The sequence below is a fragment of the Stegostoma tigrinum genome, chromosome 1, assembly GCF_030684315.1.
Source record: "Stegostoma tigrinum isolate sSteTig4 chromosome 1, sSteTig4.hap1, whole genome shotgun sequence".
NCBI lineage: Eukaryota > Metazoa > Chordata > Chondrichthyes > Orectolobiformes > Stegostomatidae > Stegostoma > Stegostoma tigrinum.
Genome location: NC_081354.1, coordinates 168,702,945 through 168,716,339, shown reverse-complemented (window position 1 = coordinate 168,716,339; position 13,395 = coordinate 168,702,945). Strand labels below are relative to the sequence as shown.

The following is a 13,395-nucleotide window of genomic DNA, read 5'->3' as shown; positions in this document are numbered from 1 at the left end:
AGGGACGGAAGTGTGAATCAAAGATTAGACATTAAAGGGGTAGCATGGCTGAGCAATGTAAGACACTACTTTAAGGTTCCAGTCTCTTTGAAGGAATGGGTTCACATCCCACCCCTGCCAGTTGTAGAATGAAGGCTCTTTGGTGCCAGAAGGCCCAGGTTCAAGTCTGAACTGCACCGGAGGTGTGTCATAACATCTCTGAACTGGCTCATTAGAAAATACCTGTAATTCTGTAAAGAAAAACTTGGTAGCTCAGAAGAATAAACAGAATATAAAGAGTGGCAAAGTGCAACTAAAATATTAATGTGGGAGAAATGAATAGACTAGCCAAAACCATGTTGCAAGGGATTTCTATAGATGAATACTGGGGTCCCTGAAAAACTGAATTTCCCTTATATTTACTGGCAGTGTGATATTTCATTTAACAGTTATTACAACAGCACTTCACTCTCCAAAAATCTCACACATGGAAACAAAGGGAAAAATTACAAGAAACACAGAATTCCATGCATTGAACTAGTATCAAGAGTTTATCTGGTGCCAAATGCACCAGACTATCAGTGTACTGTTTTCAAAAGTAAGGTTTTGTTTTTAGAAGGAACAAAAACAAACCTTCAAATAGAGTTGGGCAGAGGGACAACAGTCATTTGATATCATGAGTAGTTGTTGCACGTTTATCACCCAAGAGGGGTCAGATACTTGACCGGCACAGAGGAAAGAAAACCATGCCCCCAGAAACATACATGCCAGACGGGGAGCCTCAGGGAGTAGTTCTCAAAGAATGGTTTTCTTAGAGCAATATTCATCAAGCAGATTGTCACCAGGACTGAAGACCACACACAAGCAAGTGGGGCTAGTTTAGTTTGGGATTATGGGTGGCATGGACTGATTGGATCTTAGATAGCAAAGTGTGAAGCTGGACGAACACAGCAGGCCAAGCAGCATCTCCGGAGCACAAAAGCTGACGTTTCGGGCCGAGACACTTCATCAGAGAGTCTCTTTGATGAAGGGTCTAGGCCCAAAACATCAGCTTTTGTGCTCCTGAGACGCTGCTTGGCCTGCTGTGCTCATCCAGCTCCGCACTTTGCTACCTTGGATTCTCCAGCATCTGCAGCTCCCATTTATCTGATTGGATCTTAGGGTCTGTTTCCACCCTGTATGATTATGACTACCTACCAGATCAGACTTGAACCAGGATCTTCTGACCCTGGAGGAGGGACACTACCGCTGCACTGCAAGACTCTTGAACACTACTAAAGTAATGCCATGTTGACTTTATTTCTGGCGAGTCGATGACAATGAACACAAGAGTCTTCTGTAGATGGTTGTGCAACCCTGGCCCTTGCCCTTTAAATAAAAAAACTTTCCTGGTGCCACACTCACATGTCCTTGCTTCCAGCACTCTCTGAAGATATTCCAATTGTTCTTGTTGCTCGGATCCTGCAAGCACAGCAAACGGCCACCACAGTACCAGGTATGCGGGGTATCAGAGCCAAAAATCAGCACTTTCCCAGGCACAGCCTTGTGGAGCTCTCGGGTATCAGCTGTTTTACTAGATGCCATTGCTCCATTTGTGGGGGGTTTACTTTGTACCAGTGAGGCAAATATGTCATCAAGGAGGTTGGAGGTGGTACTTGATCCTATATCAGACTAACACAAACATTTAAAGAGAAAAAAGAGAAAATCAAAATCTAAACACTTGTCTTCTTTTACAGGAACAACACTGCTTCAAACAGACTGCTCCAAAACAATTCAACAAAATTTTTTTGCAAATTAAAGCCAATCGTTTTCTAAAGTATGCGCGCAGCTTCATGTTGGCACGGTAGATTCACAATGATGTTTAATAGATTTCTTGTCAGGATTTTACAAGACTACATTTATTGCTGATACCGAATTGCCTTGAGAATGCAGTAGTGAGCCAATTTCTTGAAGTAACTACATTTCACCTCAAAAGGTTAATGCATCAAGATATCTGAGTTTACAGAGGGAACCAGGCAATGGAAATTAATTGATTTCTTGCTTAGATATAGAAGGGGAAACCAGCTCAGCAGTAGAGGAAGAAGTGAGGTGTGGGGAGACATGGTGGTTAGCACTGCTGCCTCACAGTGCCAGGGACCCGGGTTCAATTTCACCCTCAGGTGACTGTGTGGAGTTTGCACAATATCCCAGGGTCTGCGTGGGTTTCCTCCGGTGTCTTCCAACAGTTCAAAGATGTGCAAGTTAGGTGGAACGGCCATGCTAAATTGGCAATAGTGTCCTCGGATAGGCAGACGAGGTGGATTAGCCATGGGAAATGCAGGGTTACAGGGACAGGGTACGAGGTTGGGTTTGGATGGGATGCTCTTCAGAGGATCAGTTTGGACTCAAGTAGCCAAATGGCCTGCTTTCAGTGTAGGGATTGTGATTCTATGACTCCTGCATAATCTGTGTTCCTGTCTTTCTTTCTAACCCATTTACAGGTTTGGGTGCAGTGAACACAGCTAGGAGGCGTTTGAGACCCTGAGGACATCCAGACTCCAGCGCGCAATGTAGGTTTGGGGCTACAGTCAGGTAGCAATATAATAAAACGTGAGGCTGGATGAACACAGCAGGCCAAGCAGCATCTCAGGAGCACAAAAGCTGACGTTTCGGGCCTAGATCCTTCATTAGAGAGGGGGATGAGGAGAGGGAACTGGAATAAATGGGGAGAGAGGGGGAGGCAGACCGAAGATGGAGAGTAAAGAAGATAGGTGGGGAGAGTACAGGTGGGGAGGTAGGGAGGGGATAGGTCAGTCCAGGGAAGACGGACAGGTCAAGGAGGTGGGATGAGGTTAGTAGGTAGATGGGGGTGCGGCTTGGGGTGGGAGGAAGGGATGGGTGAGAGGAAGAACCGGTTAGGGAGGCAGAGACAGGTTGGACTGGTTTTGGGATGCAGTGGGTGGGGGGGGGGGGGGGGGGGGAAAGAGCTGGGCTGGTTGTGTGGTGCAGTGGGGGGAGGGAACGAACTGGGCTGGTTTTGGGATGCAGTAGGGGAAGGGGAGATTTTGAAACTGGTGAAGTCCACATTGATACCATATGGCTGCAGGGTTCCCAGGCGGAATATGAGTTGCTGTTCCTGCAACCTTCGGGTGGCATCATTGTGGCAGTGCAGGAGGCCCATGATGGACATGTCATCTAGAGAATGGGAGGGGGAGTGGAAATGGTTTGCAACTGGGAGGTGCAGTTGTTTGTTGCGAACTGAGCGGAGGTGTTCTGCAAAGCGGTCCCCAAGCCTCCGCTTGGTTTCCCCAATGTAGAGGAAGCCGCACCGGGTACAGTGGATGCAGTATACCACATTGGCAGATGTGCAGGTGAACCTCTGCTTAATGTGGAATGTCATCTTGGGGACTGGGATAGGGGTAAGGGAGGAGGTGTGGGGGCAAGTGTAGCATTTCCTGCGGTTGCAGGGGAAGGTGCCGGGTGTGGTGGGGTTGGAGGGCAGCGTGGAGCGAACAAGGGAGTCACGGAGAGAGTGGTCTCTCCGAAAGCAGACAGGGGTGGGGATGGAAAAATGTCTTGGGTGGTGGGGTCGGATTGTAAATGGCGAAAGTGTCGGAGGATGATGCGTTGTATCCGGAGGTTGGTAGGGTGGTGTGTGAGAACGAGGGGGATCCTCTTAGGGTGGTCGTGGCGGGGGCGGGGTGTGAGGGATGTGTTGCGGGAAATACGGGAGACGCGGTCAAGGGCGTTCTCGATCACTGTGGGGGGAAAGTTGCGGTCCTTAAAGAACTTGGACATCTGGGATGTGCGGGAGTGGAATGTCTTATCGTGGGAGCAGATGCGGCGGAGGAATTGGGAATAGGGGATGGAATTTTTGCAAGAGGGTGGGTGGGAGGAGGTGTATTCTAGGTAGCTGTGGGAGTCGGTGGGCTTGAAATGGACATCAGTTACAAGCTGGTTGCCTGAGATGGAGACTGAGAGGTCCAGGAAAGTGAGGGATGTGCTGGAGATGGCCCAGGTGAACTGAAGGTTGGGGTGGAAGGTGTTGGTGAAGTGGATGAACTGTTCGAGCTCCTCTGGGGAGCAAGAGGCGGCGCCGACAGTCATCAATGCACCAGAGCAAGAGGTGGGGTTTGGGGCCTGTGTAGGTGCGGAAGAGGGACTGTTCCACGTAACCTACAAAGAGGCAGGCATAGCTGGGGCCCATGGCCATAATTGGTTGATCACCCTAAAGAATATTAGTGAACTAGTTTGGTGCTTGTGACAGAAGCTACCACATTACCTGATTACTGAAAGAAGAATAATCACTAAACATACTCCCATTTCAAAATTTATTGTGGCAGAGTTTTAACGGACTGTCCTTGAATTACAAGTCCAGAACCATAATTGCCACACCCAAGAAAAAGATACGGTGATGATTTAATGCACTTCCATCGCGCAATTTAAAAGAAAACATGCAAAATTAAAAATAGGAAAGGCCAACCACACAGCCGTCCAATGGGTAGAAATAAAGCTCACCTTTCCCAAGCTGGGAGAGAGGAGATTTCTCAATGAACTGGTGGTGCTGCAGTTACTGGGCGAGAGCGTTAACAAACTGTTGAATGTCTGCAGCGATGCCGAAGGCTTCGACAAAGTGCTGAAGGAGTCAAACAAGCCAACAGGCTTTGTCTGTTTATTCAAAGGTCGCTGCGGGTTTCCTGTAGGAAGGGTGCAGATTAACTAATGTTAATTAACCATGTAAACATCAGAATTTTAGTTGCATGGCCAAACTCTGAATTGATCTTGTTGCCTGGGATGAAGTTCTAAACGTTTTAAGCCCAACAAATTTACAACAAACAAAGAAACCCTGGAAACAAAAAACAAAAAGCAAGTTGATTTTGTGTGTGTTTGGATATCCAGAATGTCAACTTGACAATTCCCCTTTGCAGATGTGTTGAAATAAATATTCACTTTCTTAATCATTGCAAAGATCAGAAGTTTTTCCCAAGAATTATTACTGCAATATCCCACACCTACCAGCAGAGGATGCAGGTGAGCAATGAAAACTCCCAAACATCGATGCGCTCGATTTCCACATTTCCAAAAATAATCCTAGTTAGCATTTCCACACAAGCCATGAACCACTGCAGCAATTGGAAGGCAGCTGTCTAATCAAATCATTTACACAACAGACTAGCATTTCCAAAAGCAAAATCAGGGGCAAAGCTCAGGCAACTAATGAAGCAGGTGATTACTATCACGCAACTCATTCCAGGACTTTAGAATGCGCTGTAAATTTTATGAGGTGATTGTGTGTTTTTTTTTGCACAGTCAGCATTGGTGCTTACTGTTTTCATTGGCTAGATTATTGAACTGGGACGATGCTCGCACTGAATTATTAAGTGTCGGGTCGTTAGTGTAAACTTATCAAAAATAACTACGCAATGATTACAGGAACATTCCATTAACCACTGCATACACTTTCAGCATTCTAATTCCTTCGCATCCAACTGACCTCTAAATGTAAAGGCTCACATAAACTAGCAATTGTTTTCTTACTTCATAGTCACATTTATACAGCATGGAGACAGACCCTGCAGACCAGCTCGTCTTTGCCGACAAGACATCCCAATCTGACCCAGTGCTATTTGCCAGCATTTGGCCCACATCCCTCTAAAGCCTCCTTATTTATATACCTGTCCGGATGTCTTTTAAATGTTGTAATCGTACCAACCTCCACCATTTCCTCTGGCAGCTAGATCCAGACACACACTACCCTCTGTGTGAAAAAGTTACCCCTCAGGTTGCTTTTAAATCTTTCCCCTCTCATCTTAAAACTATGCCCTCTAGTTTTGGACTCCTCCACCCAGGGAAAAAGATCCTGGCTATTCAGCCTATTCATGCAGCTCATGATTTTACAAACTAATTTTGTTAAGAATGAAAGCGCACGAGTGTGAGTGAGTGCGGATCTTGTAGCCACATGGTAGGGTGAAAGTGGTTGCATGGGAAAGGGGGCAGAGGTCCGTGAAGAGAGTATTTCGGTTCTTGGCTAGATTATTTTGGCTGGGATTGTAGATCAGAGAGGAAAAAGGAGAGGCATGTAAAATATGCCGGGATTCAGTGAGTGGAATAGCTGCGTTCATCATCTGTGGAGGCAGGAAGGGGGATTTGGGGTGGACTGTTGAGGGAATTAAGGCATGAGAGAAGGAAAGGCTCCATTTATTCTCTTCCTTGCCTTTAACATCGCCGATGCCCATCATCCAGCTGAAGGGAGAGTTCTCTTCCTTTCTCAGAGTTGGAGCAGGGATGGGAGATGCATTGCTGCTGCTGTTCATCATACTCGGCACGGGGTTGCACTCAGAGGCCGGTGGTTTATTACAGGTTGAAGTCTCACTGGAAACCACGCTGTTATTTACTTTCTGCAATATTAAAATAAAAACATTTAAAAATCCAGAATGATATACATCATATATTCCAGAAGACCATAAACTACAGGAGCAGAAGGAGGCCATTCAGCCCATTAAGGCTGTTCTGCCATTTAATAAGGGCACGGCTGACGTGCTCCACTCTTCTGTCTCTTGATTCCTGCAGTGATTAAAACCTTGCCTATTTCAGCTTCAATATACTAGCCTTCTGTGGCAAAGATTTCCACACACACACTGTCCTCATAAGAAATTCCTCCTTCTCGGTAAGCAGTGAACCGTTACGCTGAGATTATGACCTCTGGTCCTAGAATCTCCCAAGAGGGAAAAACAACCTTTCAAACCCTCTAAGAATAGTATATTTCATAAAGTCTCCTCTCATTCTTCTAAATTTCAGTGAGTCCAAATCCAATTTACTCAACCTGTCCTCATATGACAAAAACATAGAAGACAGGAGCAGCAGGTGGCCATTTGGCCCTTCGAACCTGCACCATTATTCATCACGATCACGGCTGATCGTCCAACTTAAGAGTGGAATCCTGCGTTCTCACTGTAGCCTTTGATCCCATTTGCCCCAAGTGATCTATCGAGCTGCAACTTATTAATACGTTCAATGTTTTAGCATCAACTACTTCCTGTGGTAATGAATTCCACAGGCTCACCAATCTTTGGGTAAAGAAATGTCTCCTCATCTCCATCCTAAATTGTCAATCCTGAATCCTTATACTGTGACCCCTGGTTCTGGACACACCCACCATTGGGAACATCCTCCCTGCATCTACCCTGCCATGCGCTGTTAGAATTTTGTAAGTTTCTATGAGATCCCCCTCATTTGGCTGAACTCTAATGAAAACAGTCCCAACTTAGTTAATATCTTGGCATGTTAGTCCCACCATCCCTGGAATCAGCCTGGTAAACCTTTGCTGCACTCCCAAGAGCAGGAGCATCCTTCCTCAGAAAAAGGAGACCAAAACTGAACACAATATTCTAAGTGTGGCTTCACTGAGGCCCTGTATAACTGCAACAACACGTCCCTGCTCCTGTACTCGAATCCTCTCGCAATGGAGGCCAACATACCATTTTACCTCCTTTATCGCTTGCTGCACCTGCACGCTTACCTTCAGCGACTGGTGCACAAGGACATCCAGATCCCACTGCGCACTTCCCTCTCCCAATTTACACCCATTCAGGTAGTAATCTGCCTTCTTGTTTATGCTTCCAAAAAGTGAATAACCTAAGTTATCCAAATTATACTGCATCTATCACTGATTTGCCCATTTATCCAACCTATCAAAATAATGTTGAAGCATCTCTGCATCCTCGTAATAATCCACCCGCCCACCCAACATGATATGATCTGCAAACTTTGGGATGTTATATTTTGATCCCTCATCCAAATCATTAATGTTTCTTGTGAATAGCTGGATTCCCAGCACCAATCTCTGTCGCACCTGCTTGTTACTGCCTGCCAATTTGAAAAGGATCCATTAATTCCTACTGTTTCCTGTCTGCCAACCATTTTTCTATCCATCTCAATATACTTCCCCCATTCCCATGCACTTTAATCTCACACAATAATCTCTTATGCGGAACTCTGTCAAATGCTTTCTCAAAGCATTTAGGGGCAGCACGGTGGCTCAGTGGTTAGCACTGCAGCCTCACAGCGCCAGGGACCCAGGTTCGATTCCAGCCTTGGGTGACTGTCTGCATGGGGTTTGCACATTCTCCCTGTGTCTGCGTGGGTTTCCTCCGGGTGCTCCTGTTTCCTCCCACAGTCCAAAGGTGTGCACGTTAGGTGGATTGGCCATGCTAAATTGCCTGTAGTGTTCAGGGGTGTGTGGATTATTTGGGGGGGGGGGGGGGATGGGCCTGGGTGGGATGCTTCAAGTGGCGGTGTGGGCTTGTTGGGCCGAATGGCCTGTTTCCATACTATAGGGAATCTAATCTAATCAAAGTCCAATTATACCACATTGACTGGCTCCCACTTGTCAACTCTACTGAGTTTCATCTTCCTAGAATTCCAACAGGTTTGTCAAGCACGATTTCCCCTTCTTAAATTAATAAAGACAGTCCCTCTGTACAAGGGATCAAACCAGTGAACCTTCTCTGAACTGCCTCCGATGTCAGTATATCATTCTCATGAACAACACTTCATCGTATTCTAACTGCAATCTCACTGGTGCCTTGTACAGTTTCTGCAAAACCGCCCTATTTTTAATATCCCATTCCCTCTGGATTAAAAGCCAATGTTTCATTTATCTCCCTATTTAAAAAACTGGAATCCAAATTCAGCAGGTAATGTGTTTTTACAGAAACGAACTCCTAAATTCCTGTGCTGCAGCTTCCTGCAGTTTTTTTGCCCTGTTTAAATAATATTCAGTTCCTCTATTCTTCCTGTCAAAACACATAACTCACTTTCCCAAACCTTATATTCCACCCACCAAGTTTTTACCACTCACTTGTCTACCTCTCTTACTATTTTTTCTTTATTCATTAACGGGATGAGGACATCGCTGGCTAGGCAGCATTTACTGCCCATCCCTAATCGCCCGAGGGCAGTTAAGAGTCAACCACATTGCTGAGAGTATGGAGCCACGCATAGGCCAGACCACGCAAAGATGGCAGTTTCCTTCCCTAAAGGACATTAGTGAAATCAGATGGGTTTTCCCTGACAATTGACAATGGATTCACAGTCTTCAGATTCTTAATTCCAGATACTGTACTGAATTCAATTCCCACCATCTGTCGTTGCAGGAATCCCCATAACATTATCTGGGTCTCTAGATTAACAGTCTAGTGATAAAACCACTCGGCCACTGCCTATCCTCACCATTTCCATTCCAACCTATTTTTGTATCAGTCACAAACTTGGTTTTAGTAAATTCAGTTTCCCAGGCACTGATCCCTGGGGCACTCCACTAGCTCAGGTCATCACCCTGTTAATACCCCTCTTAACCAAACTGCCTTCTATTAGTTAAATAATCCTATAACCATGGTAACATAACACCCTAAAACTCTGTCTACTATTAAGATTCAATCATGTATTACTTTAAAAATGCCCTCTGGCAAAGGCTTAGTGGTATGATCACTGGGCTGTTAACGCAGAGACCCAGATAATATTCTCAGGACCAGGTTCAAATCCTGTCAAAGCAGATGATGGAATCGGAATTCAATAAAAGCCTGGAATTAAGTCTAAAGATGACCATAAATCCATTGTTGATTGGTCTGAAAAATCCATCTGGTTCACTAATGTCCTTTAGGGAAGGAAACTGCCATCCTTACCTGGTCTAGACTACATGTGACTCCAGGCCCATAACAGCGTGGTTGACTCTTAACTGCCCCCTGGGTGAGTTGTGATCGTCAGTGACATCCTTATCCATGAATGAATAAAAACAAAATTCCATATGTATTATATTTATTGGTACCCTTTTATCTATCATACTTGATATCTCCTCAAAAGGACCTTAATAAATTTGTCTATTCATAATGTTACACACATCTGGAATACCCCTTTTAAAGGACATGACATATGGGAATCGGATGGTAGGGGAGTAAGGACTTCAAAACAATGACAGGAGTGGAGCGAAGTTCAGATTAATAATGAAAAACCCCAGATTACTTTCATTAGATGTTTGTCAAACCAGTTTTTAATACCTCACCCAAAAGCAGCATTTTGTCTGCACTGAGATAGAGACGACAATTGAGAAACAGAACCCAAGGGAAAGAAACAGCAAATGAATGATACGCAAAATGGGCTCAAACCCAGCAGAGTCACTGTTCTACCTCATACCGCGGCAGGAGATGATCTAGTCATTGTGACAGGCTGAAGATGGATTCTCTTCTGGCAAACTTCATAAAGGCACTTAATAATACACAACTGCAGGCCGCACCAAGTTGTCCCCTTCAATCTCAGCCACACAAATTAACGTTAAAGAACTTCGGGTTCAAACAAGTGGAGAAGAATTGAAACAGAAGTCAATTAAGAATAAAAATAGTCGAGACCAAACCATTCCACTATCGTAAGGACTGTGTGAATCTCATGAAATCATGAAAAAAAAATTACTGAGACCTTTACATTAGCAGTTGACGGTACTGTCATTTCTGATATCCGATTCAGGAGATCATGGATGCATGCCAGAGAGCGAAGAGCACACAATCTAGGCTGATATCGCAGAGGGAGTGATGCACACCTGATAGGATCAATGTTCAGAAAGCATTGTGCATTTGTGAGGTGCAGCCACTGCTGCAACGTAGGAATGATGGCACTGAAGTTAGCGCACAGCAAACTCCAACACCCTGTAGTGTGACAACGTGCACAGATGTGAGGGTCATGGGGAGTCCTAGCTACAGTGCCACAGCTCAAGGTCTAAACAAGTGAGTGTAGATCAATGGAAAAATATGGGAGACATATCTGCAGCCATCCAACATTACTGCCTTAAAGGAGGTCTGCACACTGAATTAGCAGAATATTTGCAACTACTAAAACGCTAACAAACTTCTAGTAAATTATTACATCTTATACCTGGTTTTCCTCACTGGCCACAGGAGGTTTAAACAACGGTTTGTTCTTTCTCATTGTACAAGGACAGTTGGCTTTTATGCCCCATCTCCCTCTTGTAGAATGAACCATGTTTCCAATCTGATACAGGGCTGAAATAAAATGGAAAAAAGACACAAGGATTAAGTAGGTGGGCATCTGATGTATCAGCAATATCGTCACGAGAACAACCTCAGTTAATCCCTGCATTTAATGGATTCATGTATATTCAGATTGTTGCTAAGCTGCATCAGGTGTATACACAATTATTACTGGAAGTCAGCAAGCAGGAGCAAAGTTAGGGCTCTGCCCAGTTGGAATCCAAAAGGCAGCTGGGAGTGGTAACGGTTTTGAAATAGCACAGTTCAATCACTGACAAGCAAGTTAAAACTTTGTTCACGGGATACGAGAAACTTACTCAAAAGATAATATAAAATCTACAGCCAGTTTGTGCAAATATCAAGGCAACCGAAAATGCCACCTTCGCCTGCAGCTATGTACTGATTTAGAAATACATGTACGGGTTGTTAGCAATGTTCTTAAGAGCACTTAACGTTTTCATTAATTAGTTGTATGTTAGAGCACAGCTTCAGCCATTTACAAACAGCGGCTAAACTATACACCCTGGGAAAACAGTCTACAGTTGGCAAAATTATTTTCATAGGAACAGGAGCGACCTGAATCTGTTCCAACATTTAATGAGATCATGGCTGATCTGGTTGTGATCACAACTCCACCTTCCAGTCTGACCCTATAGCCCTCAACTCCCTTACCTATCAAAGATACAGCCAACACCATCTTAAATAAATTTAATGACCCAGCCTCCAACAGTTTCTTGGCAAGAGAATTCCACAGCTGGGGGGTTAAAGAAAAAAATCCCCTCATCTGTCTCTTAAGGGAAACTCTAACTGCTGTAGTTAGTTCTGGTCTCCCTGAGGAGGAAGCATCTCCCTGGCACCAAATCTATCAAATTTTCTTGAGATCTTCACATGTATCAACAGGATCACCTTTGATTCTTCTAAAGTGTATCAGCCCAAACTGCTCAACCTTTTTGCATTAGATAAGCACTTATCTCAGGATTGAGTTCCTAGAATCCTGACAACGTGCAAGCAGGCCATTTGGCCCATTGAGTCCACACCAAACTGCCAAAGAGCATCCAATCCAGATCCAATCCCTGTAACTCTACTTCCCATGGCTAAACCACCTAACCTGTATATCTCTCGACACTATGGGCAATTTAGCACGGCCAGTCCACATAACTGACATATCTTTGAACTGCAGCATGAAACTGGAACTTCCAGAGGAAACCCACACAGACATGGGGGAGATTGTGTAAACTCCACACAGACAGTCGTCTGAGAGCTGTTTCTGTGACTGGAGCCTGTGACCATTGGTTACAGACAGGGATTGGTGCTAGGATCCTCATTGTTTATCTATCAGAACGGCTTGGATGTGAATGTAGAAGGTATAATTAGTAAGTTTGCATAGGTCATGAAAATTCGGGGTTTTGTTGATAGTGAGGAGGGTGGTCTCAGGCAACGGTCTGATACTGATCAGCTGGTAAATTCAGCAGAGCAATGGCAGATGGAATTTAATTCTGATATGCGTGGGGTGACTCATTTTGGGAGGTCTAATAAAGGGTGGACATACACAACGACTGGTAGGTCCTTAGAGAGGACTGAAGAACAAAGAGACCCTGGTGTACAAGTTCGGAGATCCCTGCAGGTGTCAGCACAGGTAGACAGGGTGGAGAAGGTGGCATACTGGACGCTTACCTTCATTAAGTGGGGCACAGAACATAGCTTCAAGGAAGTCTTGTTGCAGCTTTATAAAAACATGGGTCAGGCCACAGATGGAATGACGTGTGCGGTTCTGGTTGCCATATTAATGAAATGATGTGATTGCACTGGAGAGGGTGCAGAGGAGATTCACTAGGAAGTTGCCTGGGATGGAAAGTCACAGACAGGAGAAGAAACTGGATAGATTGAATATGCAAAATTATGAGAAGCGCAGATGTGGTAGAACATGAGAATCTTGTCCCCACGGCAGATGTATCTAAAACCAACAGGCATACATTGAAGGTGAGGAGTAAATGGTTTAGATGGGGAAAGAGAAATTTCTTTTCAACGTGAAGATGGTAGAGATATGGAACATGCTGAGGATGGTGAATACAGGTACTCTCACAATATTTAAGAAGCATCTGGATGAACACTTAAAGTACAAGTAAATGACCAAGTGCAGGTAAATGGGATTAATGGAATGTTTGTTGGTTGGCATGGATACAATGGGCCGACGGGCCTATTGCTATACTGTATGACACTTCAGGAAACACCCTCAAGCTCAGTGACCTAGCGACTATTCAACAAATGGGTGATACAGTGGCTCAGTGACTAGCTCCGCTGCTTCATAGCGCCAGGAACCCAGGCTCAATTCCACCCTCAAGTGACTGTGTGGAGGGTGCACATTCTCGTTGTGTCTGTGTGGGTTTCTGCTGGGTGC

General features: G+C 44.8%; 1 protein-coding gene across 1 annotated transcript in view; it reads right to left on the bottom strand.

Annotated features, from left to right (window-relative positions):
- The window catches only part of LOC125457972 (lysine-specific demethylase 3A-like), an 83,669-nt gene that overhangs the window by 28,244 nt on the left and 42,030 nt on the right, over positions 1-13,395 (bottom strand). The window contains exons 14-17 of the mRNA XM_048542803.2: positions 10,882-11,009; positions 6,173-6,356; positions 4,477-4,655; positions 1,384-1,650 (exon numbers count right to left, since the gene is read on the bottom strand). Coding sequence (XP_048398760.2) covers positions 1,384-1,650; positions 4,477-4,655; positions 6,173-6,356; positions 10,882-11,009 — 758 coding nt within the window. The remainder of the gene's footprint in view (positions 1-1,383; positions 1,651-4,476; positions 4,656-6,172; positions 6,357-10,881; positions 11,010-13,395) is intronic.